Source organism: Halichoerus grypus, chromosome 5, assembly GCF_964656455.1.
Source record: "Halichoerus grypus chromosome 5, mHalGry1.hap1.1, whole genome shotgun sequence".
Taxonomy (NCBI): Eukaryota; Metazoa; Chordata; class Mammalia; order Carnivora; family Phocidae; genus Halichoerus; species Halichoerus grypus.
Window position 1 is genome coordinate 178,365,496 of NC_135716.1, and position 24,575 is coordinate 178,390,070.

The following is a 24,575-nucleotide window of genomic DNA, read 5'->3' on the forward strand; positions in this document are numbered from 1 at the left end:
TCTTGATGACTATTCCACACATACCTGAAGTGAGTGTACAATCTGGAGTTGTTGGTTAAAGTGTTTTATAAATGCCAATTATGACAAGCACTGATGGACAGCCCTGTTCAAATCCTTTTATATCTTTATTGTTTGTTTTTAAATTACTGACAGGAAAGTGTTAAAACAGTCCACTATAGCTGTGTATTTATTCATTTCTCTCTTCAGTCTGTTTACCATTGGCCAATCTGGGTAAAGGGTATACTGGAATTCTTTACACTATTCTTGCACCTCTTCGGTAAGTTTAAACTAAATGAATGCCTGTCTTCACTAGAGAGAAAACTAAAGCTGATAGTCTCTAGTCTAAGTAAGTTTAAAGTCTAAGTTTAGAAGGATCGAACAATACCAACCCAGTATTTTTTCCAACACTGAATCTAGAAATGTATTACTTATACTCTTCAGATGGGGAAAAGAGGAGTCTAAATGATTAGATAATTTTGTTAAGGTCGCCAAGGAAAGTCAGTACTAGGTGCATGAGCCTTCCTATAAATTCTCTTGAAATCTGTCATTTGAAGAACGTCCAACCCCAAGATTCTGCTTCTCAATTTAGGAATAGGAACTGGTAATATTTTTTTCTTCCCTCTCTACATATCCTCTTTTTATGCTGATGCACACACACCAGTTCCTTAACTTATATGTGTGAGTAGTGTGTTTGTTGGTTGTTTTTCCCATAAATATCAGATGATAAGCAACAGTCCCACCCCCACCAAAGATTAACCCTCGAATCCTTATAAACTCTAACACAAGAACCTAAGGAATAAGAACTTCTGGTTTTTAAACAAGCACGAGTGAATCACTAAGAGTCCTTAGAGAGAGAATGAATTTTTTTAAAAAAAGCAAAATTTACATGCCATTGCAGTGCTGTGCATACCTGAAGAATCGGCTTTTGTCCAAGTCCATAGAGTGGCACTCTCGTTTGCTGCTGCTAACCTCTGCAGTCTTCACTACATTGGTCCAGTGAATAGGAGCCTTACAGAAAAATACACCCAATCCTTTGGGCCGGGCCTGTAGCCGCCAAGAAGTGAGATGTAAAGGCACAGCGAACGAATCCCCTGGCATGATAGCGGGAAGCACCACGGGCTCTGCCACAGAAAAAAAGGGTCAGCATCGTCAGGGCATGGTCTTCCACCCAAAAGTCTGACCCTCTCAAGATAAAAGGAAGACAGACTATGGCAAAACTCACTGTCTGGAGCTGATGGGCTATCCAGTCTTAGCTCCATTGGTGTCTCAAGCCTGTTCTTCACAATGAGGGCAGACCGGACAGTGATTACTTTCCGAGCACTGCCTTCCATCGTCACGGCAAAGACCACCCGGACAGGTGGGAGCGAAGAGAACTGTGAAAAAGACAGGAATAAAAGTACCATAGGTGGGCTCTTGAAAAAACACACAAAATACAACAATACCAACCAGAAGACCTAAATCAAAAGCATCTTATTATTACTATAACCCTTCAGTGAAATTAGTCATTAAGCCCTAAAATCACTCATCTTTAACAGGAGTGAATATCCTATAGATACACACTGTTAAAACAGCCAATTCTAAACATTTCTAGAAAGACAGATACTCTACTCAGACGTGGTATCACAAAATGTGTCACAAAGAAAAATCAGTCCTAGGCCTCTAGACACATTATAAAGAAACTAAGACCCATAATAACCTATTAAATCTTCCAAACTTCCTGCAATTTGATAAGAAACTGTCTGCTGGAAATTACCCTTCATTCACAATGCCCTTGGGTTCCTACACATCAGCCCTTATATGGAAACTATGAACAAGGCTTGTTTTCAACTCTACTGGAGGGGAATAGAGATCATCCAAAGCAACTAAACGTTCAGAAACACTGGAGTAAGACTTTGCAAAACATGAAATGATTTACCTTCTGTGGTATTTTTCTGCCAGATTACCATTAAAGTGAGAAACACTCCTTGAACACTAACAATGGGCTGGACACTGCCCAACACACACAGAAAAACAGAAGGAAGTCTTCCGAGGTTAGAACTTGTCTTTGTAAAATCCAGAGAGTGTGTAAGAAAGAGTTGTCGGTACTGGTATGCCTTTCACAGGAACAATAATTACTTTTCCCCCCAACTGTCATAAAAATTACTCTCTAGGCCCATACGTGACTCGCTGACATGCCTGTAGAAAAAGCAACATTTGTTTTTCAAAGGACTTTAAAATCAAACTTCTCTTTCTCCACAACGTTTTCAGCTCTGTTCAGTAATCGCTCTTTTACAAACGGGACACCAAGGCTCCAAAACTCAACAGAGTGGAGGGAAATAGTTTATTTTTGGTCTTGGTTTGCGGCCACTACTTTCTGTTTCCACATGTTCATTCACATATTCAACACACGTTTCATTCTACTACCAAGTGCCAGGGAATTTTTTTTTTTTAAGGTATCGAACCCCCTGTCAGGTACACCAAAGAGAAGGTTTCTGCAACTATCCTTCCTTGAATGAGTGTCCAGAACATACTGACAATGCTATTTTTATTGGAGAAACAAATGACACCACATCCAAGCTTCTCATACTACCAGCTTTTTTATTAAAACAAACAGTACATGGAAACCAACCTAATGCACAATAAAATGAAGAATTCCATGTTTTGAACCAAGGCTTCCAGGAAGTCCCAAGGAAAAGGCAAACTGTCATTTTCTGGAGGGTTTTTAGAGGGATATAATCCAGGGCACAAACATCACCAAGGCTCCCAATGACCTAGCCTGGTAAAGCCTGACAGAGCCAAGGCCCAAGAACGATGGTTGTAAATTTTGATGCTGCTGCCTCCAAGCTTACCTAAAATCTCACATTTCAGAACTTACTACCATCAGAGAGAAGAAATTATAAGAAAAAACCTGAAGACAGTTTTTTAATATCATCTTCTGATTATGTTTCAAAAGCCAAGTGGAAAAAAAAAAATCTTACTATTTTTCATTCTTATTTACTTTTACGACCTTGGAACCAAAACCTAGGAAATGCAAATAGCCAGCCATACACGGTTAATTTATATTTTAACTTAGAAAGAGAAGGGGAGGTACCTCAGTGGCTCATTCGGTTAAGCATCCAACTCTTGGTTTTGGCTCTGGTCTTGATCTCAGGATGGTGAGATCAAGCCCTGAGTCAGGCTCTGCACTGGGCATGGAGCCTGCTTAAGATTCTCTCTCTCCCTCTCCACTCCACTGCCCCCCCCACACACATGCACGTGCTCGCTCTCTCTCTTAAAAAAAGAAAAAGGGAAGAGGAGAAAGGAGCCTTAGACCACAACATTTGCATTTTCTCCTCCTCCCCTGTAACACTCAGTCTAACATACCAAGTTAGTGAAAACATTTCCTTGAAAGTTCTTATAAAAGGAAGGTAATCGTTAATAGGAAAGGACAAAGATTGATTCCAATCACATTCAGGGCATACAGTCCTGTGATCACCAGGACGTCTATGTACGGTTCAAACGCAGTGTATATACTCAGTAAGTGCAGTGACACAGGGAAACCATACTCACATAAACCTGGGGATGAATAATATTCGTTCTGCTGCTGGGGCTGCCAATCTAAGAAAGAGTCCAGAAGGCAGAGAGTCAGCACAGACCTAAGATTACAGACCTCATTAAATTCAATGACAATGTAATTTGCTTAAAAGGGTGGGATTTATAAATAATCTTAGAAAAGTATGGTCTACCATGAAGAGAAAACATCTTATCTTAGAGGATATGGGAAAAGTAATACTTATTTTTCAACCATTCCACATACACAGAATTTCTCCAGGACACATCAACACAATAGAAAGGTATCTCTGGGGGAATTAGTCCTTTCATGACAAAACTTCCTTGGGGCACAAGAGAAGAAGTGGAAGGAACAGTGTTCTCCAAGAGTACTTTTTATGAATAAAGGGAGCAAAAGGAAAGCTACGATGTCTTTGCAAATCTGCACTTTCCTACTCATCACTGGCTCCCCAGAAAGGAATGCAGTCATCCTACAAAGTATGACTGAGTGCTGAGCAAGAGCACCCACGGCAGCTACACCAGCCAGGATGCCCCCCACCTGCAGGTTCCCGACAGGGAGGCCGCCTGCATCACTCCCCAGGCTGCCCCCCAACACCTAACACTGCAGGCTAGGGTAACGTTAGGGCAAGGGTGTGTGAAAGGATGTGTGATCAGAAAATGAGTAACAGTGGACGTCGGTCTTTATACCAGAAATGAGAATTTGGAGACACACAGATAGAAGGATCAAGGAACAGCATTACAAGAAATGTAAAGAAGATCCTATCTATAAAAAGAAAGCATAACAATATGTGGAAACAGAGCCAATACACGTTTGGCAGATTAATAAACTGCCAGTTGGGCCAACTGAGTATGAAATGGGTCTACACAGGTGAGGTAGTATGTGTTCACACTAACTTTAGATCTTGTTTTTCTACTGAAATTACCCATTGGTGGCTTTTCTACATATCGACTACGAATGTCTATGACTGACCCCAAATAATCTCATGTCTTCTTAGAGCTAGGGGAAATGAACAAGAAAATTTCACTAGAGCGAGGTTACAGGGTTAAGCGTCTGACTATCTGACATAAGGGGCACGATCGTGCCACTAAACCCCCATTCGACAGCCACACACCGTAGAGGAAGATGAATTCTTATCCGGTGCCGCATAGCGGAAAAATGTCCCAACTTTGTCCACGGACACCGGGCTCACTTGCTCCCAGCCATTTACTCTCACTTGCAGCTGATGAATCCGGAGGTCGTGGGTGTGTCTATGAGGCAGAACATGGGAAAGGACATTAAGCACGATCTTAAAAAGGGAAGGAAAGTAGAAGCAAAGAGTCAAATCTGATTTGCTATATAACGACATAAAAACCCGGTTGGCTAAGCCTTTTGGTGATTACCTAATGCAAGAAAAATCAGGAGAATATTTTAACTGGGTGTTATACTTAAAACAAACGTGCGAGATCTGTAAAGCCTGAGCAAGAGTGGCATTTACCCTCCCTTTGTACAAACTTTGCAAATCCTGTGCACAAGCCCAGGTCCTTCCCCCATCCCCACCCCCACCCCCACCTCTATAAAATCATGACGTCAGCTAGAGCTATTCCAGTGGGCTAGTAAAACTGCTGTACCAGCAATTTCATCATAAAACCATACTCTCGGAAATGCATAAAATGACATTTTGTTCTTGGTTCCCCTGTTGAATATCCTACTTCTCTCAGAACCACATTTCATTGTTTGGCTTTGGTCCTACAAGACTACAGACAGGTTATGAGAGACGGAGCCCTCAGAGTTTCAGGGCTGAAGGGCTCGGCTGAAATTGGAGCAGAAGGCAGTGGGCAGAACAGGAGGAACAGGAGGAAATTGCACATTTAATTCTATTTTAGATTTTGCCTAATTCAAGCCAGAAGACTGAAATGGGGAACTGGATTTGAAGCTGACAGGAAGGGGGGAGGGAGGCAGGGAGGTGGGGTACAGTGTGCCAAAGAGGGAAAAGCCAGAGAAGGCATTTATTTTGATGAATTCAAGCAGAACAGTGGGACTTGAAATGGGTTACCAGACATGTACGCCAAAACGGAAATGACAAAGAGGTCAAACCCTTTCTGACACAACGGAGGCAGAGCTGATGAAGAAATACAGCCAGCAGTTCTATAATTAGCTTCTCCAGGAACTCTGTGGAACAGGAACACGCCCACCACTCGTCCCTGGAAATTCTACCGTGGCTTCCAGGTACATGTGTCCGGCACGGTGATTTTGTAAATTCGATCTTTCCTGTGCAGTCATGGGGGCAGGGAGGGGTGGGGTACAAGAGCGGAACCCGGCCCTGAGAGAATGATGTGTGCTGGTACGGGCTGTGCACAAGGAAGAACTGTTTCACTCGGTAGCACGTTTGCACACAAAGACTTCAAGCTCCATGAAAGCATAAGAGCACAGAAGGCCGAAGCCGGGGTCTTCAATTTCAGCTCGGCTTGACAATGGATATGAGGCTCAAATGCTAAAATCTTAACCTATTCACTATCCACTGGATAGCCCTTCCCCTTAAACATGTTTGCAAATAAAAGGACATTTTATGACCTCTCAGTAGCTAGACAGAACCTTCTTTCATGTTTTTTCCAAACCGCTGGCTGGCTGTTTCAACAGTGCACGGGCTAGCGGTCTCCCTCGATGAGTCAGTGCTATCCTCCTTAGAATCAGAATTTCTTATCATTCCTGGCCCTGCTTCCCGAAACCACCTGCTTGCTCAAAGAGCTATGTGGCACACACGTATCTTAAAACCGAAATCAACATGCTTTGATAACCTTTTAAGAATAGCATGTCATTCCAGTTATGGGATGAACAAGTCACGAGGAGAAAAGGTACAGCCCAGGGAATACAGGTGGTGGCATTTTAATGATGCCACACGGTGACAGATGGTAGTCACAAGTCACACTTGTGGCGAGCACAGGATAATGTGCTCGAATCGCTATGTTGTACACCTGAAACTAATGTAATCTTATGTGTCAACCATACTACAATTAAAAAAAAGTAAAAACACACAAAAAACCCTGTCACCACTGCATCGTGAAAACCAGGCTCGGAGAGGAGACAATGAACTTGAGTGTTGTCACCTGCCTATGCCTCAACCAAATTATGGGCAACACTGGCCATCACCTCTCATGTCAATTAAAGGGATAATTAATGGAAATAAGTGTATTTCCAAAATAGCGAAAGGAAACATTTGTTTTCAAAATACCTTTTAAAAAAATGAAACATTAAAATCATTAATAAAGGTAAGTGAAAAGGCAAAAAACTAGGGACAATCTTTTGTAACATACAGATCTATACAGTATATTTTGGGGAGAGGAAAAGAACGAACCACACTTTACCTGTGTCTAAGCTTTCCTCTTGCTTCAAATTCAAAGGGAATCTCCTCCCCCGTGAGGACTTCCCGCCACTCACTAACACTGTGAGCGTCATCAAGAGACGTGCCATCGCCTTCTGGAACGAGCCCTGGACTCCCACTGTGGGACAGCGCAGCCCTGGAAACAAAGCAGACAGTACCAGCTTGTCTGGCTTTCTCTCTCAATTCCCTCTCACCCAGAGCTCGGGGCTGGGGGCAGAAGCCCTCCTGGAGCTTGATCCACAGAAGCAGCCCAGAGAGCCTGGCTCCCTGGATGACCTAAAAGGTCAGGAACTGCCACTATCTTTGTGACAATCGCAGCACTGGTGAACCTTTAGAAAGAGCTGAAAGTGATCACCGCACCACCATGTACCTCCAGCAAGAGTCCAGTACATAGCGGGACATGTGAACTCAGTCATGAGTTTCAAAAGTAGTTTTTAAGTGACTATCTGGAATGTAACAGACCTAAACCACTTTTGAAAAACAAACATCTCCTCGGGAGCATTACCATACTTAGTGATGGCAGGAGAAAGGTGGCTTCGAATTGGCCAATTCTGTTATTTACTTCATGCACCTCGTTCCCTAAAGGGAAAGATCAGCATGTATTTGGAGGGGAGAGCCAAGGTCTACATGGGCAGGAAGCTGGTAGAGAACATCCTCACTAGGCCCAGGTAAATTCTCTTTTGTTCTCCAAGCTCCACCCACTTCCATCTGGGGTGAACTGTTTTCTGTTTGGGGAAATGGGAGGGGAATATGGGAGGTGTTTTCAAAGCCGTCTTGGAAGAAAAATGCAGGATATTTGGTTTAATAACCACATTCAGCTTCTTTTAAAAAGGGGTGGGGACTGAGGAGAAAACACGAGATAGCTTTTCCTTCCCACTTCCTACTCGCATCCTTAATTTGCTTGACTTTTACCTTAAACATGGTGTGTACCAGGGTTGGGGTCATAATTTGGATATTTCAGACTCGGGACCTGCTTCTCTGGCTACAGTTTCCAACTCCGTCATAAATCTCAGCAAGTCAGCAAGTTATCGATTCAAATACAATCCTAAGAGCTTCCAGAAGGGGCCCACCTTGTGCTGCTGGGCTGGTCCTGCAGAGCCTTTGGTGGCAGAAACGGCTCAGGGGGGCACACTCTGTGGGCCTTACCTGGTGGGCGTGGTGGTCAGGGTGGCAAACCACAAAGTGCAGCCTGTGTGGTTCCTCAGAGCAAAAGGGACAAATGGCTGCCGGCGCTTGGGGGTCTTCACCTCTGCTACGGGCAAAGAGAGGAAGGCTGTTAGCACAGGCCTCTGTCTGGGAAGCAGAGACCCTCCCCAGACCTGCACGCGGTGCCCGTGTCTCTCATGCAAAGGGGTGGACGGTGGAGGCCACAGACGTGGAGCCACCACTGGTGTGTCGATGGGACACATGGGATCTCCATGTCCTCTGCTGCCTGCTGTGTGGTGACGGTCCCCCCAACACTGGCTGTGATGGGGGACAACTCCCAGCCCCCAATCCTCCCACGACTCTCGTGGGCCTTAACTCAGGAGAAGGCAGCAGGCCCTAACTGGGCTGGAATCAAGACAGAGAAATGGAGCCCCACGAGTCCCAAGGAATATATTCTCAGTGAGTGACCCAAACTGTAGCAAGATACAGCGCACATACTTATTCCAACTTTGTCCAAGATGATTCCCTTTCTATAAGAGCTACACTTCAGTCATACTACGCATCTTTTAACAAAAAACAAAAAACATTCTTTTCAACTAATAGCTTTTTCCCCCTCCCTGGAAGATCAGAAATATACTATCCCAAAACTTTTTAAATGAAATTTTTAGCTCATTTTTTTACATCGATACCACCACCGTCTGCTATTAGGTAGGCACTGAGGAGACTACAAAAGGAGCATAAAGTATGGTTTCTTTTCACAAAATAGCTTCTAAGCAGGGAAACTGGAAAGAAACACTGATCAATCCAAAAGTGTAAGTACCCATATTCCAGAGACCTGACTGTAACCAGAGAGAAGTGAGAGTCCATGTGGCCAGAAATGGCTTTCCAGTGCCCAGGCTGCCCTGAGATCCTTCTGCGGGCACCACTGCCCTGCCGTGCGGTCTGGCCTGGACCAGCATGGGCATGCCGAGGGGAGAGGCTCGGCTCCTCTTAGCAAGGGCCTGCACCTCCTCTCCCGGTCGGTGGGTCGGTGGGTCGTGGTGGTACTGAGACAAAGTGGGAGGTGGCGGGAGGAACCACCAAGGCAGCAGCCACGTGCTCACGCCGCGTGGACTCTACCGACAGAAGAGGGCATGGCCCACTCTTCCTGCGTGCCCAGCTTTAAAGCACAAAGACAGCCTGAGAAAGACCGGGACGCACATGGTCTGCGGCTGCGGAAAATGCCATCTCGAGGTGACCGCACCTGCCCACTGAGAACACTAAAGCAAAATTAAATGCCCCTTACAGGTCCACAAGGTTCCAGCAAAACAAGCAGCAGACCCTGCCTTCTCCCACCGCTAGAATAAGGCCTGGGTCAGGGTCATAAAGTCAGTAATCGCTACTGCCTTTTACAAAGTAATCACTTTTTTTTCTTCTCCGTTGTGTCTTCTAAAGTTTTCAGAAGTTTGTACTATAAAACGCTGCAAAGGGGCGCCTGGGTGGCTCAGTCGTTAAGCATCTGCCTTCGGCTCAGGTCATGATCCCAGAGTCCTGGGATCGAGCCTCACATCAGGCTCCCTGCTCGGCAGGAAGCCCGCTTCTCCCTCTCCCACTCCCCCTGCTTGTGGTTCCCTCTCTTGCTGTGTCTCTCTCTCTCTCTGTCAAATAAATAAATAAATAAAATCTTTAAAAAAAAAATAAGCTAAGGCAAGTTCTGTTTTGGTAAGGACAGTGGCTGAATGGAGTCTGAGAAACAGTAATCCGATAAATAAACAAATAGTCTGCAGTGTGTCCCTACAATTCTGTGATTAGTCTTTAGAAACACCCCACATACTTCCGACGATAATCTCCTAGAATAACTCCTAGATAACCACCGAGAATACACCCATTTCTCATGCCAATGGCCTCACTTAGTTCCCAAGGTTGGCTTTAAAAAAAAAAAAAAACATGACATCAAGTACAAAATTAAGGAGTAGCTGTGAGGCTGGTGACAAGAGCAGAGGGGGAGTAAAAGATTTAAGAGCTGTCTGCGGGCTAAACAGCACTTACTGTGCCACCTTAAAAGGCACCTCCCTCTCCAGGAGTGCAGGAGAGAGCTGCTTTACTACAGCAGATAAAGGACCCAGGAGGGAAAGAAGCCAGATGTGCTTTCATATCCCACTGTGAGCCAGACTGTAAGTTTCCATTTGCAAATTAGATTTAAAAAGAACAGGTGGCAAATGGCTTTGATCACACCGTAATACAGAAGAAAGTGCTAGGAACCCATATAAAGACAGTCACAAGCATGTTGCTCTGGAATGAAGCAGTCAGGGTAGGCACACGGCTTTGGTCCCCAAGCTTCCTGTGCTGATTACACACACCAGCACAGACTTCAGCAGCCCACTTCGCTGAGAATAAACAACATGGGAGTGCTCACAAATCCAAACCCGACACCAGGGATAAAGCCGACATCTCCTGCACTAGGGTCCCAATCAACTGTGCACTTGTCTTCGGCACAGCACCAGAGAACCACATTCCCAAGTCCATCCAAGAGAGCAGTATTCCCTGGTGGCCCCAGAAAATCTGCCTCGAGTGACCAGACTTCACTCTGTCATAGGCTTAGAGAACCTAAGACTCCTCACGTGCAACTCGGGCTTCACGTGGCTGAGGAAATTTCTAGCCTGCTGGACTTGTTGCACAGAGCAATGCAGCCCTTATAAACAGTTTAAGTTTTCATGCTATAGAAGCATCCAGTCTATCAGAAAGGACCTGGTTTGTAAATCATAAGAAATAGATCAAAGTCCCAGGCCTGCTACCAGCTGGTCATGTGCATGAGGGCAAATTACTTTGTCTCCCTCATCAGCTAAGGCATCCAGGCTGCTTAGCCCGAAAGATGAAATAACAGACGTAGAAAAGCTGAGCATCTAAATCCGTTAATAAATGAAGATTCAATCATGGGCTTCCTTTGTGAACCCTCCCCTACACATCCATCTCGGTAAAATCTTGCAGGAAAAACCCCTGTACTGCCCCCATGCATGAACACCCCTAGTCTGAACCCCTGGTAGAGGAAGCTCAAAAGGTCTTTTTTACAAAATATATCATGACCCTGGCAGGACCTGGTGTTAGCCAAGTACAGACACATGCCGATTAAATCACACTCCTTCAAACAACTAAAGGAATGAACATCGTGGGATTCCCATTCATGGAGGTTTACGGTGTTTCCTATCATATTTACTTCAAGGGTCAGAGACAGAAATAGGGCACATTTTATTTTCTGTCTCTGAAGTACTTCAATTTATAGCTGAAGAAATCAAGGTTTGTGTCTAAGCAAATATTTACTGGTAAATTTTTTCTTCACTTGATTCCTGATCATGATAACGTCTACTCCACAGAGCCCCTTGCATTGCCATAAGAATAAGTGTTCACTGAGGATTCTATAAACAAAGACCTGTAGCACTGCCTGACGGAGAATGCTCTGCTCCATTTCCTCGCTTTTCAAAATGAGAAACCCTCCGATGCTGGGTATTTCTGCCCCATACACTGTGGAGCTGGCTCCATACCCTCCGAGGGTGAGGGTGGACGGAAGACACGGCACATCGCCCGCTCCTGATATAAGGCGTCATATTCATCAGTTGGAAGTGCTCTTAGTACTCAAACCTGGGGTATCCCATTCAGCTCCCATTCACAGAAAATTGATGTACAAGGCAGTTCTTCAAACAGGAAAATAAAACAAGCCCTCGCTCGGCTATACCGTACCTCTAGCATAGATCTGGTGCTCTAGGTTAGTCAGACTGGCTGTACTCCTAGTTCTAAGGTAGACAAGGGGGAGGCCTGGTAGACAGGAGAGACAAAGTTAGAGGGTAAGAATAAATATAGTGAATAAGAAGACTCACCTCCAAGACATAAGCACAACGAGGGTACATTACAAAAATAGCAAGCATCATGCAGTTCCAGGATCATTCCCGTCAGTGACTGCTAAGAGCTAAGAAAGTACATGACAGAGCGAGCGAGACATTTTTATGCTAGCTTTTACTGTGGAGGATGTGTCACAGCAGCGTGCTCCTGTTTTTCTCAACGGGGGAAAGAAAACATTGTCAACATTCTCTTTAACGGAATGACAAGTCTTGTGAGGCTTTTTCACTTGAAGCATGTATGCTCTTCAACGGCGTGGAAAAGTTACCGAGACCGGGTGGCAGCTGCTCTGTTCCGACTCGGAAAAGGCAGTGCCGGTGGTGTGCTAATCCCCCGGGGTCCCGAAATTTCAAGGGAAAGAGTCAGTCTGCATTCCAAGTGTAAACAGTCTCCACCAAGGAGTTACGGCATAGTATTACTTATACTATAAATTAAACATGGAAGGTTTTAGAACGTTTACATTTGATATCTCCATCAAATGTCCTTTGAATACCAAACTAACAAACTGCATATGGATGGGGCCATGCCATCCGGGTCGACCTGCAGAAACGCAGCCCTTACTGAACAAAGCCAACAATGATGTAAAAAACGAGGCCACTGTTTTCTTTCCCCTGCTAAAGAAATAGTGAGAAATCAGCAGCTCCCTTAGGCTGAATTTCATTTTAAGAACAATACAGAGCCCTCCTTTTAACAATTTCTTCCATGTGGGATCCTGCCTGCCCTCCCCTCAAGAATATATCCAAACTCTGTACCTCTAGATTTGGAAAACCGAAAAGATAGTTTTCAAGGGCTCATTTTGAAGCTGGCCTGAATGAAATGTACAAATTTGGGGGGCGGGGGGTGGGGGGGTGTAACTAAATGTTCATGAATAGGAGGACCTGAAAGATGTGATCTGTTCAACAAGGTTCAAGTCTACAGACTTTCAAGACAAATTCCCCACAATTAATTTAGTAGACCCGTTAAAAGAATACAATCCCATCTGCTACACGTGGTACCGCCCAGGAACGTCCAGTAGGAAAAAAGGTTTGGAAATTCAGGTATACTCACTTATTGTCTAATTAAAAAGATTTACTTTTGCAAGCCTAAGTAACCATAAAAATCTGTCAGTAAATAAAAATCCAGCTTTAATTTCACAACGGCACTTAACACAGAGAAGGCAGCTTATTAACTATAAAGAAAGAGGAGAAAGTGTTTTTTTTTAAAAAGGTGGAGGGGTAGAGACAAAAGAAAATCCTTCATTGGATTCCTGAAATTAGGCCTTCCTCGTGTTTACACTGCATCTGGATTTAAGATCCCCTTGTATGAATAATAATTTCCAAAACATACTCTCTAGGACACATTACATATTACAAAGATTATTTAGAGTCTTCTGGGTAGACTGTTACATTCTTTTTACACACAAATTGGGAAGGTTACAGGAGCCAGACTTGAAGCTGATGATATCTGAACAGCCCTGGCTCCTAAGCAATGACCTTGAGACTCAGAAGCAACAACTGGGGAATACAGAGAGCAAATATAGCTGACATTTCCTTGTCCCTCCTTCCAGAAGTACAAGGCAGATAGAGAGTCCACTTCTACACCCTGAGGAGAGACGAACCCGTTCAAATACTTCACAAACTAAGAAAATCCATCTTCCCGTGACATGTTTGCAGACCAGATGGAATATTTAGGCATTCATGAGCTATGTGAAGTCCAGCCAGGACTCCCCAAAGAAACCACACTGAAAGAGTTGGGGCTGAGTTGAATTTGGAGGACAATGGCTTATGGAACAACTAAGGACTACGCGGTTGGCCGCCACAGTCTCCCCAGCTCTAAGGAAATCAGAGCTCCATGGTGAGGCATTAAATAAGGAAAGAAAACATCGTTAACAGAGAACAAACGGACTGCTTATTCTTCAAAAGGCTGGGTATTCAATTCTTTCCTACTTTAAGAACAATACAGAGCCCTCCTTTTAACAATTTCTTCCATGTGGGATCCTGCCTGCCCTCCCCTCAAGAATATATCCAAACTCTGTACCTCTAGATTTGGAAAACTGAAAAGATAGTTTTTAAAATCCAGTCCAAAAGTCCAAATCAACTGGAAAGCTTTGCCAAGTTAAACACACTGACCAGTGGCTGATCTTGATGTGTTTCAGGCGCACAGCTCATATGCAATGTTACCAGAATTTAGAAGACTGTATATTGCACACCTTTTTCTCCCACAAAGGTGGAATTGGAGCCCATATTAAAAATTCAGTATTTTGTGCCAGAAAAATGTCTCCTGCAAAGATTAAAACAGAACTATAGAAGACAGTCAGAATTTCCTGTAGGTTTTTTCACAGAAAATGATGATTCTATCTGGATTTCTCAATGAAACATGACTGTGTTGGTCAACAGTGATTTACTCAGACATGTGTAGAGAAAAATCTTACTTTGTCCAAAGCATGGAGGATCCACTGAAGAGCCCATCCAGTCTTCTGATGTGGTTGAATCTATCTCCTTTTCCTGCTTACAGTAATCTGCCATCCACGATTCCTTGGTACTTACATACTGGTCTAGAAAGAATTCCCCAAAGATATTAAGTATGGAAATAGAAAAGGTTGAGGGTTCAAGTCAAATAATTTCTATTCAGCAAAACTAGCTTTTGTTGAATGCTAACTGCGTGCTAGGCGCTCTGCTAGGTTCTCAGAAAGTCTGTCCACTGGAGAACTCAGGCTCCACTGGAAGAAATCAATGTTAGCCAAGCAACCATCACCACAGAACCATAATGCGGAAGGAGCTAAAACAAGGACATCAATAAAATTCTACAGGAGCACAGAACAGGGGAAGATTCACTCTGCTCTGGCAGAAGTGGCAGAGTACACACCAAGATCCACAGGAATCTTCAGAGGTGTGGGGACCTTTGTTCTGGGTCGTGAGGAACGAACACAGGTCAGAGATCAGGAGTTTACCTACCAACGGGATTAGGGGTGTGGAGACATCCCAGGCCAAGAGAACAGCACATACAAAGATTTTATTTTATTTTTAAGATTTTATTTATTTGACAGAGAGAGAGACACAGCGAGAGAGGGAACACAAGCAGGGGGAGTGGGAGAGGGAGAAGCAGGCTTCCCGCTGAGCAGGGAGCCCGACACGGGGCTCGATCCCAGGACCCTGGGATCAGGACCTGAGCCGAAGGCAGTTGCTTAACGAATGAGCCACCCAGGCGCCCCTACAAAGATTTTAAAGACATGAAAGTACACAGTACTTTTAGAAAACACTGAATACCTTGGCGTGACTCTGGCCCAACATACTAGGGTAGGGACATAGCAAAGCAGTCTAGAAAAGAGAATTAGTTTGTGAAGCGTATGCTATGTCATGCTAAGGGACAGGGTTTCGAGACAGAAAAACCAGTGAGGAAGCTGTTTAAAAAACAAACAAACAAACAAAAAAACACCAATCTCAGGAAGCTGAAATCTAGCAGACAATTCTCCAGGAGTGATTTTACGGTTTTGAGAGGAGAAATATAATGGGAAGGGCAGGTTAACAAAATAATTATGATGCACCACCCCTGGATAAAGACCTTTTCTACTAATTAAGGTATGATATTTTTTAGAACAGAAATTATTGGTTTCTGGTTTTCATTTCCAATAGTTGGCTATATATAAGATTTACTTAAATACTAAGAGGTCACAGTAACATTTCTGGGTTTCAGCACAGTATTAGGAATAAGGAATTGGAGGTGAAAAAAACAACAGCTTTACCAGAGACAAGAATGCCTTTTGGAAGCCATTTTTAAATAGACAGATGCTCATCAGAAATATCAATAAAATTCTTTTGTTGGAAGTAAGTTCTTGTTTATTGTAGACCCTAAACTTTATCTAAACTTCCAGATGAACACATTATAGAAGAAATGACACAGGATCAAAATAATACAGTACAGAGGATCGTCAGATCAATTATCTGGGCAAATTTACTGAATGAAATCTGATAACGTAAAATGGTGGTTTTATAATTTGGGGATCAATAAACTTATGGTCTCATTTCACTATACATTCTCTTCATCTTATTCTGACATGGAATAAGCCAATGGATATCCTACGAGCCTCGATCACACGCACTGAAGAAAGTCCACAGATGTGCAACAGCAGTGTTATCACTCAGATAACTACAGTATTATCAAAAATCAGATCATGTAGATCAATAATTCAAACAGTGAGTGTGGGTTTTGATAGCAAAGGTAGGGAATACCTGATTGCATGATAACATTACTCTTCTCTTAGATGACATAAATACAAGCATAGGCAGAGCAAGTGGCAGAGTACACACCAAGATCCACAGGAATCTTCAGAGGTGTGGGGACCTGACTCACCAAATCGAATCGGGAACATGCATTTCAAGGTTTTCAAAGAAACGTTCAGAACATGCATCGTTAGCTTGGCAACCCTTCAACCCAGTGATTTTCAGAGTCAGGTCAACATGATAACTTGATGGGACACAGTACAGGCCACTTATCCTACTATAAAGACAATGTCAAAACTATACCTTTTAAAAATTATTCTGTGTGTGAGTAGCCCGAAAGAAGTGAATCTAAACTCACTCCTAGGACATTTAAGAAAAACCTGTGACCACGCATCATCAGGGAGAGAGTTCATCCCAAATAGAGAGAGAGTTATGTTTCCCAAATAGTCTGAGCTCTTGCTTGATCACTGATAGCATTAACAAGGGTGCCAACTCTGCAGCAATGGGTTGAAAAGAACCATGAGGCCCGGTTAGGGTTTATCAGGAAAGCAGCCTCAGTGAGTAAGTGATGTCCAGTGTGGGCCCAGGTATTTGCTAAACCAGGATTAACAGTCTTCTAGACAAGGGACTTATGTACAGAAAGGTACTGATCTTCTAGAGACAACTTTCCACTCACCAATTAGCACAGAGGTGATGTTGATATCCAAACGGGGTTTGGCCTTGGCTTCCAGCTTCAGTCGAGGAGGATGGAGACGACTAGCTGCCTGCTGTTGCCAGGATACAGAGCATGGCCATGGCTCAATAAACGGCTCCCAGCCTAAGAGAACACAGGAAATAAGACATCTGTTACACAGATATCAAGAGTTTATAGGGGAACACTGTTCACAAATGCTCAGCAAGGACAAACTACAGCTTAACAGCTTTCTATTTCCAATGTGATTTCACAGTGAAAGCACCATCTTCAGCTACAGGTCACCCTACAGATGTCTGTGCTGTCTAGAGGATGTGAGTGGAAGGACAGACACATGCCCCACATGGTCTTCCAGAGGTGGGAGGAAGAAGGGCACAGAGTATATGTGCCCTCTCTCTTAAGGAGCAGGCAGGACCTGCTTTTGATCCCCTCAAGGTAGAAAAAGGAGTCTCAGACTCAGGATGCAAAAGTACTACCGGTGGCTGAAGTAACCCTTAAATCTGATTCTCCTGCTAACATCAAGAATCCACCGATTGAAGAAACAGGTTCAGCATAATTGGATATTCATCAACTTAAGTTTTTCAAATTTCTAATCTTAAAATGTCATATGTACAAAAGGTATGAAAATAACGTCTACGTGTGATTTAAAGAATAAAATTACTGTAAGTACTCATGCAGCCACTATTCAGCTTAAGAAACAGAAAATTAAAAGTCCCTTTGAAGCCCCTGAGTGCCACTCTCCCGTGTCAGGCCCCCTTCCCACCAACCCTCTCCCACCCAACCCCAAGTAAACATTAGTTTGCAGCTTTAATCATTTCCTTGCTCTTCTTTATAGTTTTACCACACACATGCATTTCTTCAGAACATGCTGGTGAGTTTGTCCTACTGGGGATCTTTACATAAATGGAATCCAGCCATACGCGTTCTTCTGCAAGTTTCTATTTTTGCCCAACAGCGTGCCTCTGAGATTCACTCACATCACTGCCATGTAGCTGCGGCACACTTATTTTCCAGTGAATTATAATCCACTTATGGATACACCACAATCTATGTATTCATTCTACTTCTGCGAAATATTCCCTTGAGGCCACAGCTTTATAGCTATGAGGAGGAACACCACCACAGTCTCGTACTTGTTTCCGAGCACACATGGGCCAGACAGCCTCTGGGGTACAGACCTAGAAGGAGTGTAATGCTTATACTCAACCTTGCTATACGTCAGATTGTTTTCCAAAGTGGTAGCACCAACTTCCAATTCTAATGGCTAGAAGTTAGAGTTCTGTGGCTCACAGCAGGGTCACACTTAATTTTTGCCAGTCTGCTGGATGAGAAAAATGGTACCTCCCCTGTGTTTTTAAAGACTCAACTTTTCAAGACAGTTAATTTTTAACAGTTTTCTAACTATACTCCATCAGCCACAGATCAGGTGATTGACCAATAGAAATCCAATCCAATATGTAGCATCAAGTAAGTACATTTGTCTCCTCGCACCATTTGGCACTTAGTGACCTGAATGTGTTCACACAACTTTAAAACTAAGCAAGGTTTGCTCTGGGAAAATATATGATTCTCAGAAAAATGGCTTCCATATGCCCTGTAAGAGTCTCTCTCAACTAGTAAGACTTGGGTCAGTATTCTAAAGTTAAACGTGCTGAACGGTTAGGAAATCAGAGTGCTACCACTCTTAGAAAGTGAATCCAGAACACAGAGAGGAAAGTGCTAACTAACATACAAAAGTAAATGCGACACGTACTCTAGAACCATCGGCGGCAGCAGCACAATTAATGACGCTTCATTCTCCAGTGAAATCAGAGAGAGCGGTCGCTCTGAGGCCTAAGCCTTAGGTTGTGCCACTCTACTTTGTCCACACCTACTAAGAACTCTCTTAAGGCAGAGAACTTCACACTCAAACTGCTCAGCCCTAGTTTACCACACCGCCTGAATGTCCATGTGTATGGGCCCTTACCTTGATCCTCCCAGCAGACGGAAAGAAACCTGAAAAAGCTTTGCAGTGTTATCCAGGTTCTATGTCTCCAGAAGAATCACCTGCTCTGATCAACAATGTTTTGCTTGAGGGAGTAGGGTACGGCAGATTATACATTATCACTGGCTCAGGATGCTTCTAATGAAACAGGTCCAGCGAGGAGGAAGGATGCTTGAAGTGTAAAATGCTTATGGTCAGAAATCTCCCTTGAAATCTAGCTTCTATCAGGGCCAGACAAATGATCCTTTGCTCCTGAGCAATTCCATGTTCTAGAATGAGCCAACCTCCAGCATCAAAAAGAATTAACTAGGAAAACTTCTTTTTAAATAACTCAGTTGCAACATATCAGATATGTTAGAGAAAAGAAAAATCTGTGTCTTTTGTGCCTAGGCAGTCACCTGTGTTTCACCTTTCCCTGCTCAGCCCCACCCACCCCCTTTCCCTCATGCAAAATTTATGTAGAAAGAGGCCCAGGCAAATACTGAAGTGTGGTTTTTAAACCCCATAATCACATATGCTTAGGTACTGACCTGACAGAGCACGGTTGTAATAATCTCCGGAGAGGGTGAAGTGGGCGTACCCTTCAGGGCTAGCTCTTGCCTGCTGCAGAAAAGTCAGACCTGCAAAGAAAGCACACCTTATAGCAGCGGCGGGGCAAGAACAACCAGAACGTTCTTTCTTGGATTAAGTCTCAGTGAAGACACGGATGTGAAACATAGCTGATACTGATGACCTCACAGGAAAGCACATGCAAAATCTTGATATTTTGTTCATCGTGGGCTTTCTGCACGAATTCTGATTTTTTTAAAAACACTGTGTTAAAATGTTATTTGTCTTAATTCCTGAGTTTCTTGGCACCCCTTTCACTGTCGTGCCTGAGGCAAAGGCCTCCTCTGCCTCCTTCCCGTCCCAGCCCAGCCCCGGCACCCACGTGTCTCTGTGTATCTCAAGTCTGCAGGAACATAAAAAACAAATATGAGCTCAAAATTTTAAGATTACTATAGAAAAATAAGAAGTAATTATTCCCCGCAGAAGACCGTCAGAATTCCAGCTGTTACTCTCCACCACGTGGCCCTTGTGGGGCCTTGAAGCACACGGAAAAGGAAGCCTCTCTCGTGCACAGAGGCCCAACTCAATCCCCGGGACAGAATCTTCCTTGAAGGAAAAAGAGGCTGGCAAGGTCAAACAGTGGAAAATTGAATGTAAACCCAGTGGTGAGATTTTCACGTACTCTCCACAGAAGCCCCATCTGACTTGATGTTGTATCATCATCACCGTGCCTGAGATGACACGGTTGAGGAGGAGGTTCTCGTCCCCTCGTCCCCTGTTACTGAAGGACAGCTCTCAGGGCCCTAGGAGGACACTGTGAGGTGAACGTTCTAGTAAGACTCTGTGTGCTTTCTTTTCAGACATACATAGGGCAGAGCATTTTCTGAGCTTATCTTTTAAATGCCTCTAATAACAGGACTCCCTGTAGTCTTTAGATACATAAAAAGATAAACAAAATGGAGACATCAGGAATTATTTAGGTAGAGCTGTTAATATAACAGAAATTTCATCAATGACAATGTCTATTATTCCCAAACTAGAGGCTGAAGGCCACATATGGCAAATAAATACACATTTCTTTAAAATACAAATAATGAAAAACAGATGTAAAACCATTATCTAAATTTCACCCATACTGCTAAGTGGGGAGCATGAATATCTCACACACACACACACACACACACACACACACACACACACACACAAACACACATACAAGACGGGCCCCAAATAACTCAGCTATCACTGCAAATCTTCAAGACGAATCTGAACATCAGGAAAACACTCACGGGAAAAGGTGAGCTCAGCCAGAGGGACGTCACAGTCCATGCAGTCGTCGATGAAGCAGATGCACACGCTCTCGGCTTTCACCTCCACTCCAGAGATCAGCCGCGCCACCACGGGCCCCTGGCTCTCGCGGCCACTTGAAGCCAGGGAAAGAGACTTCAGAGGTTCGGCATTCTTAAACAACCAACTTGCTGCCTTTTTCAGTTGGCCTTCAAGAAAATTTAAAGGTGATCAGTTCAGCCAGTTTGCACAGCTACTCAAGCAGCTCATGGAGGAAACGTTTTTAGGGACCTACTGGACAGCCCAAGAGAACCCTGCTCCCAGATGTACTTAGACTTAAAAAAGAAGGAAAAAACTAGCATAATGATAGGAATTCTACTTCTAGGCAAATAGAACGAAGCCCCCTTGCACACCTTCCACTCAAGTTCACCACCCTTCGTGATCTGGTTCAAAATGCCTCCAGGAGCCATCCCTCCTCTACTAAGACATCTGTCGGAGGAGAAGAGAGGAGAGGAAGAAACAGGGTCCAAATTCTAGATGTCACTCGGTAGGGAAGCAGGTAGTCTTGCGTGTACTCATGTGCGACTTTGTGACTGTTCTCAAATGTCCTACTCTGTACATACCTTGTCTTCTCAACCAATCAGGCGTTCCTCAAGAACACAGAGCGATGAGAAGGGCATGTGCGTAATACACAACTGTTAAAATAACAGCCCCCTGAACACTACCAGATTGCTAAAGCTATAAAGGAAAGGAAATCAATGCAACCCCATATCTATAAATTACTAGAGGCCAGTACACGGCACAGGGATAAGTGGTTAAGGGCACACGCTCTAGAAGAAGATGGCCTGGCTTCTGATTCCAGCACCCAGAGGATGCTGAATCTTGGGCAAGCTACTTGGTGTCTGTGCCCAACAACACACACTCACAGAGCTGCGGCAAGGAGGAAACAGACGAGTACATGGAAAGTTCTACGAGCAGAGCCTGGTATCAAAGACTCTACTGATATTAGTTGCTGTTACCATTTTTGTGACTGATGGAATGACACCTTACCCACTAAAGAAATAAAAGTTAACAAAAATCGAAAACACTCTTAGAAATTAAAAAGAAATGTTATGTTAAAGAAAGAGAGAAAAGAACAGAAAATGTAAACACTAAGTTAATTAAACTAACACACAGTGACATCTAGGTAAAAACAAAGCTAAGGAATGCAAGATAACTAGATCCGCTTTCATTTTTTTTCCAGAAGGAAAAAGGAATAGTTAATGTGAATAATCGTGTGGCAAGACTAGCATTTTCACACCTAACTGGTTGGAGTTCAGCCTGGTACATTTTAGAAAAAGATTTGTCAAGTTGAGTAAAAAGCCTGAAAAATATATCTACACCCTTTGATCCAGTATTTATACTACTAGGTCTCTCCACCAAGGAAATACTAAAAGATACAGACAGAAGTTCATACCAAAAAATATTTATTACAGAACTGTGTATATTTAAAGAATGAAAAACAAAGAATAGTTAAAATGTATCATTAGGTCAATGTAAAAAAATTCAATATTTATAAATAATTTTAATGACATGGGAAGATGATGATATTAGTATACTGCAATAAATTTGCAATTGTAATTCAAGAAAACTGTATTATAAAAGAGGCTATACAATCGTATTTGCAGTACACTCTGCCAACATAGACGATATTATACATATATATGTACATATATATGTATGGATATATAGAGAAAGTAAAGAAGTAGAGAAATGTACACGTAAGTACAGACTAGAAAAAAATACAGCTTTTGCTTTACCTCCCTGTTTTAAGAAAAAGGGCAACACAGAGGAAGGTGGTGGTAGAAAGAACACAGGCAGACTTGGCTTTCAGTCCATCTTAGCCCCTCACTAACAGGTGACCGCAGACCAGTTTACTTAACCTATCTGAGCCAGTTTCCTTACCTGACCTGAAGCAGGGATAATAATGCCCACCTCGAAGGGCTATGAAGATTCCACAAGAAAACACAGGATGAGGCACACGGGAGCTCAGCGGTCATGCCTACCAGATCACCACCATTACCATGACCACCGGCAACACTGGCTAACAGCATCAGAGCACCTGCCATGTGCCAGGCACTTTCCCGAAGTGCTTTGTAGACCGTGCCTATTTATATCAAACCTCCAAGGGAAGTCCTCTTATCCTTTTTCCAGATAAGGAAGCACTGGTACAGAGAGGCTAAGTGACTTGCCTAAGTCACTAATAAGTAATCAAAAAGCAGCACAGTAAAGACCGGAAGCATTGGCTCCAGAGCCCATGTTCTTATCCACTATGAAATACTGCTGCTCCTCATTATGCCCAGTCTAAGTTCATGGTCAGCCCACAGAAAACCACAGAGGGGCTTCAAAATACAGTCCGGCTCTCTAAGTTCCCTTGTGGGAGCAGTGGGGGAAATGGGAAGCAAGCATATTATCAAGATGAACAACAGGTATGGAAACCCTTGTGCGAATTACCTTGGCACACCAAAAGGGCTTTGCGACAATCATCCATGCTGAATCCAAGCTCCTGCAGTCTAGCCAGCTGTAACTCTAGAAAAAAAAGTACATAATTTTTATAAATAATTTTACGTAAATGAGTCCACTGACTAATTAAAGGGAAAAAAAAAAAAGAAATTCAGAAGCTTGTATAGCTAAAACATTCCATTTCTCTAGGCAAAAATGGGCTCCGGCCTGGAGACTTACCAAAGTTCACCCTGAAATTTTTAAGAGTCTTTTCCCTATAGTGACTGTGTTTATAAAAGCTTAAAACTGAAATTTAGTATTATCCACATAACAATGGAGGGAAACTCAATGTTTAAAACTAAACCTTAGCATTATCCACAGAACTCTGGAAGAAATGGTAAAAGAAAAACTAGTGTAAGCTAGAGCAGTCGGTTTGGGGTGTTGTATTTGTTCTTAAAATTTTTAAATTACAGCATCATACTTATAATTACACTTAATGGCATACACTTATACTCTGAACAATTTAATTGTGCAAAAGACAATCTTAACAGTTAACCAGAAGGGGAGCTATTAGGCAGACTGAGTGGGTTTCACAGTTCAACACCTACCCAAGACAGGATCTAGGGTATGTCTTGTCCCTTCTCTGATCTCCTCTCCAGCCCGAGACGTGCCGGAAAGGTAACTGCTAATGGAGCTGGTCTCCAAGGCCACTGGGTCCGGCGCTGCAGCGTTAGCTTGCTCTGGGATGGATTTTGCAATGGCAAGAAACAGCTGAACGTCATTGTAGGAGAGTCTGATATCCAGGGCTTGTAACTGAATCTAACAAAATTGAAAAGGTGGCAGTTTTTTCAAGTTGCATTTGCTTTTACGCCCACACCTCTCACGTGTATGTATAGTTCCCAACTCAAGTTCTAGAAGTCCCACAGACACTATATTAATTTTTCATTTTGAAGACTGGAAAGATCTTGAAATTAAGCACCAAGGACCATGAGGTAAGACATCTCTGCTACGAGGTCGAATGTTTACAAAACTGCACCAAATAAAAAATAAAACGCTAGGAAATTTACTACAGCAATAAATATTTCAGTCGGATGATTTCCTTACAAGGAGATTAATCATCAAATAAGAGAATCAGAAAACGGCTCTGGATCACCTATTAGCAGCATTCTGTGAACCCATTTTGCTTTGATCAATTTAATTTTTTTTTAAAACTCTGAACCCAACTGACCACTCAACAAAAAATTACCTCTTCTCTCTCCAAACATCACCTTAAATGAGTCCAGTGCCACACTAGTATTTCCCCATATCCGGCCTCCCTCCGACATTAACAACACAGGGGCCGGCAGTAAGCAATACAGACACCAGCACAGGACCACCTAAAACTGGGGTAACTGCTGGAATGTCTCGGGGTGGTACTTGGTTGACTACTTCTTCTGTCTTTAAAGATTAAAAAAACCACGGTTCCAATGGATTAATTGTTC

At 43.2% G+C, this 24,575-nt stretch overlaps 1 protein-coding gene across 1 annotated transcript in view; it reads right to left on the minus strand.

The window, feature by feature from the left end:
- VPS13D (vacuolar protein sorting 13 homolog D) overlaps nt 1-24,575 on the minus strand; it is a 238,146-nt gene that overhangs the window by 142,417 nt on the left and 71,154 nt on the right. Inside the window, exons 33-45 of the mRNA XM_078071798.1 lie at nt 23,703-23,913; nt 23,107-23,181; nt 20,616-20,822; nt 19,308-19,397; nt 16,779-16,919; nt 14,314-14,436; nt 11,748-11,822; nt 8,034-8,139; nt 6,871-7,023; nt 4,641-4,776; nt 3,529-3,576; nt 1,223-1,373; nt 911-1,121 (exon numbers count right to left, since the gene is read on the minus strand). Coding sequence (XP_077927924.1) covers nt 911-1,121; nt 1,223-1,373; nt 3,529-3,576; nt 4,641-4,776; nt 6,871-7,023; nt 8,034-8,139; nt 11,748-11,822; nt 14,314-14,436; nt 16,779-16,919; nt 19,308-19,397; nt 20,616-20,822; nt 23,107-23,181; nt 23,703-23,913 — 1,727 coding nt within the window. The remainder of the gene's footprint in view (nt 1-910; nt 1,122-1,222; nt 1,374-3,528; nt 3,577-4,640; nt 4,777-6,870; nt 7,024-8,033; nt 8,140-11,747; nt 11,823-14,313; nt 14,437-16,778; nt 16,920-19,307; nt 19,398-20,615; nt 20,823-23,106; nt 23,182-23,702; nt 23,914-24,575) is intronic.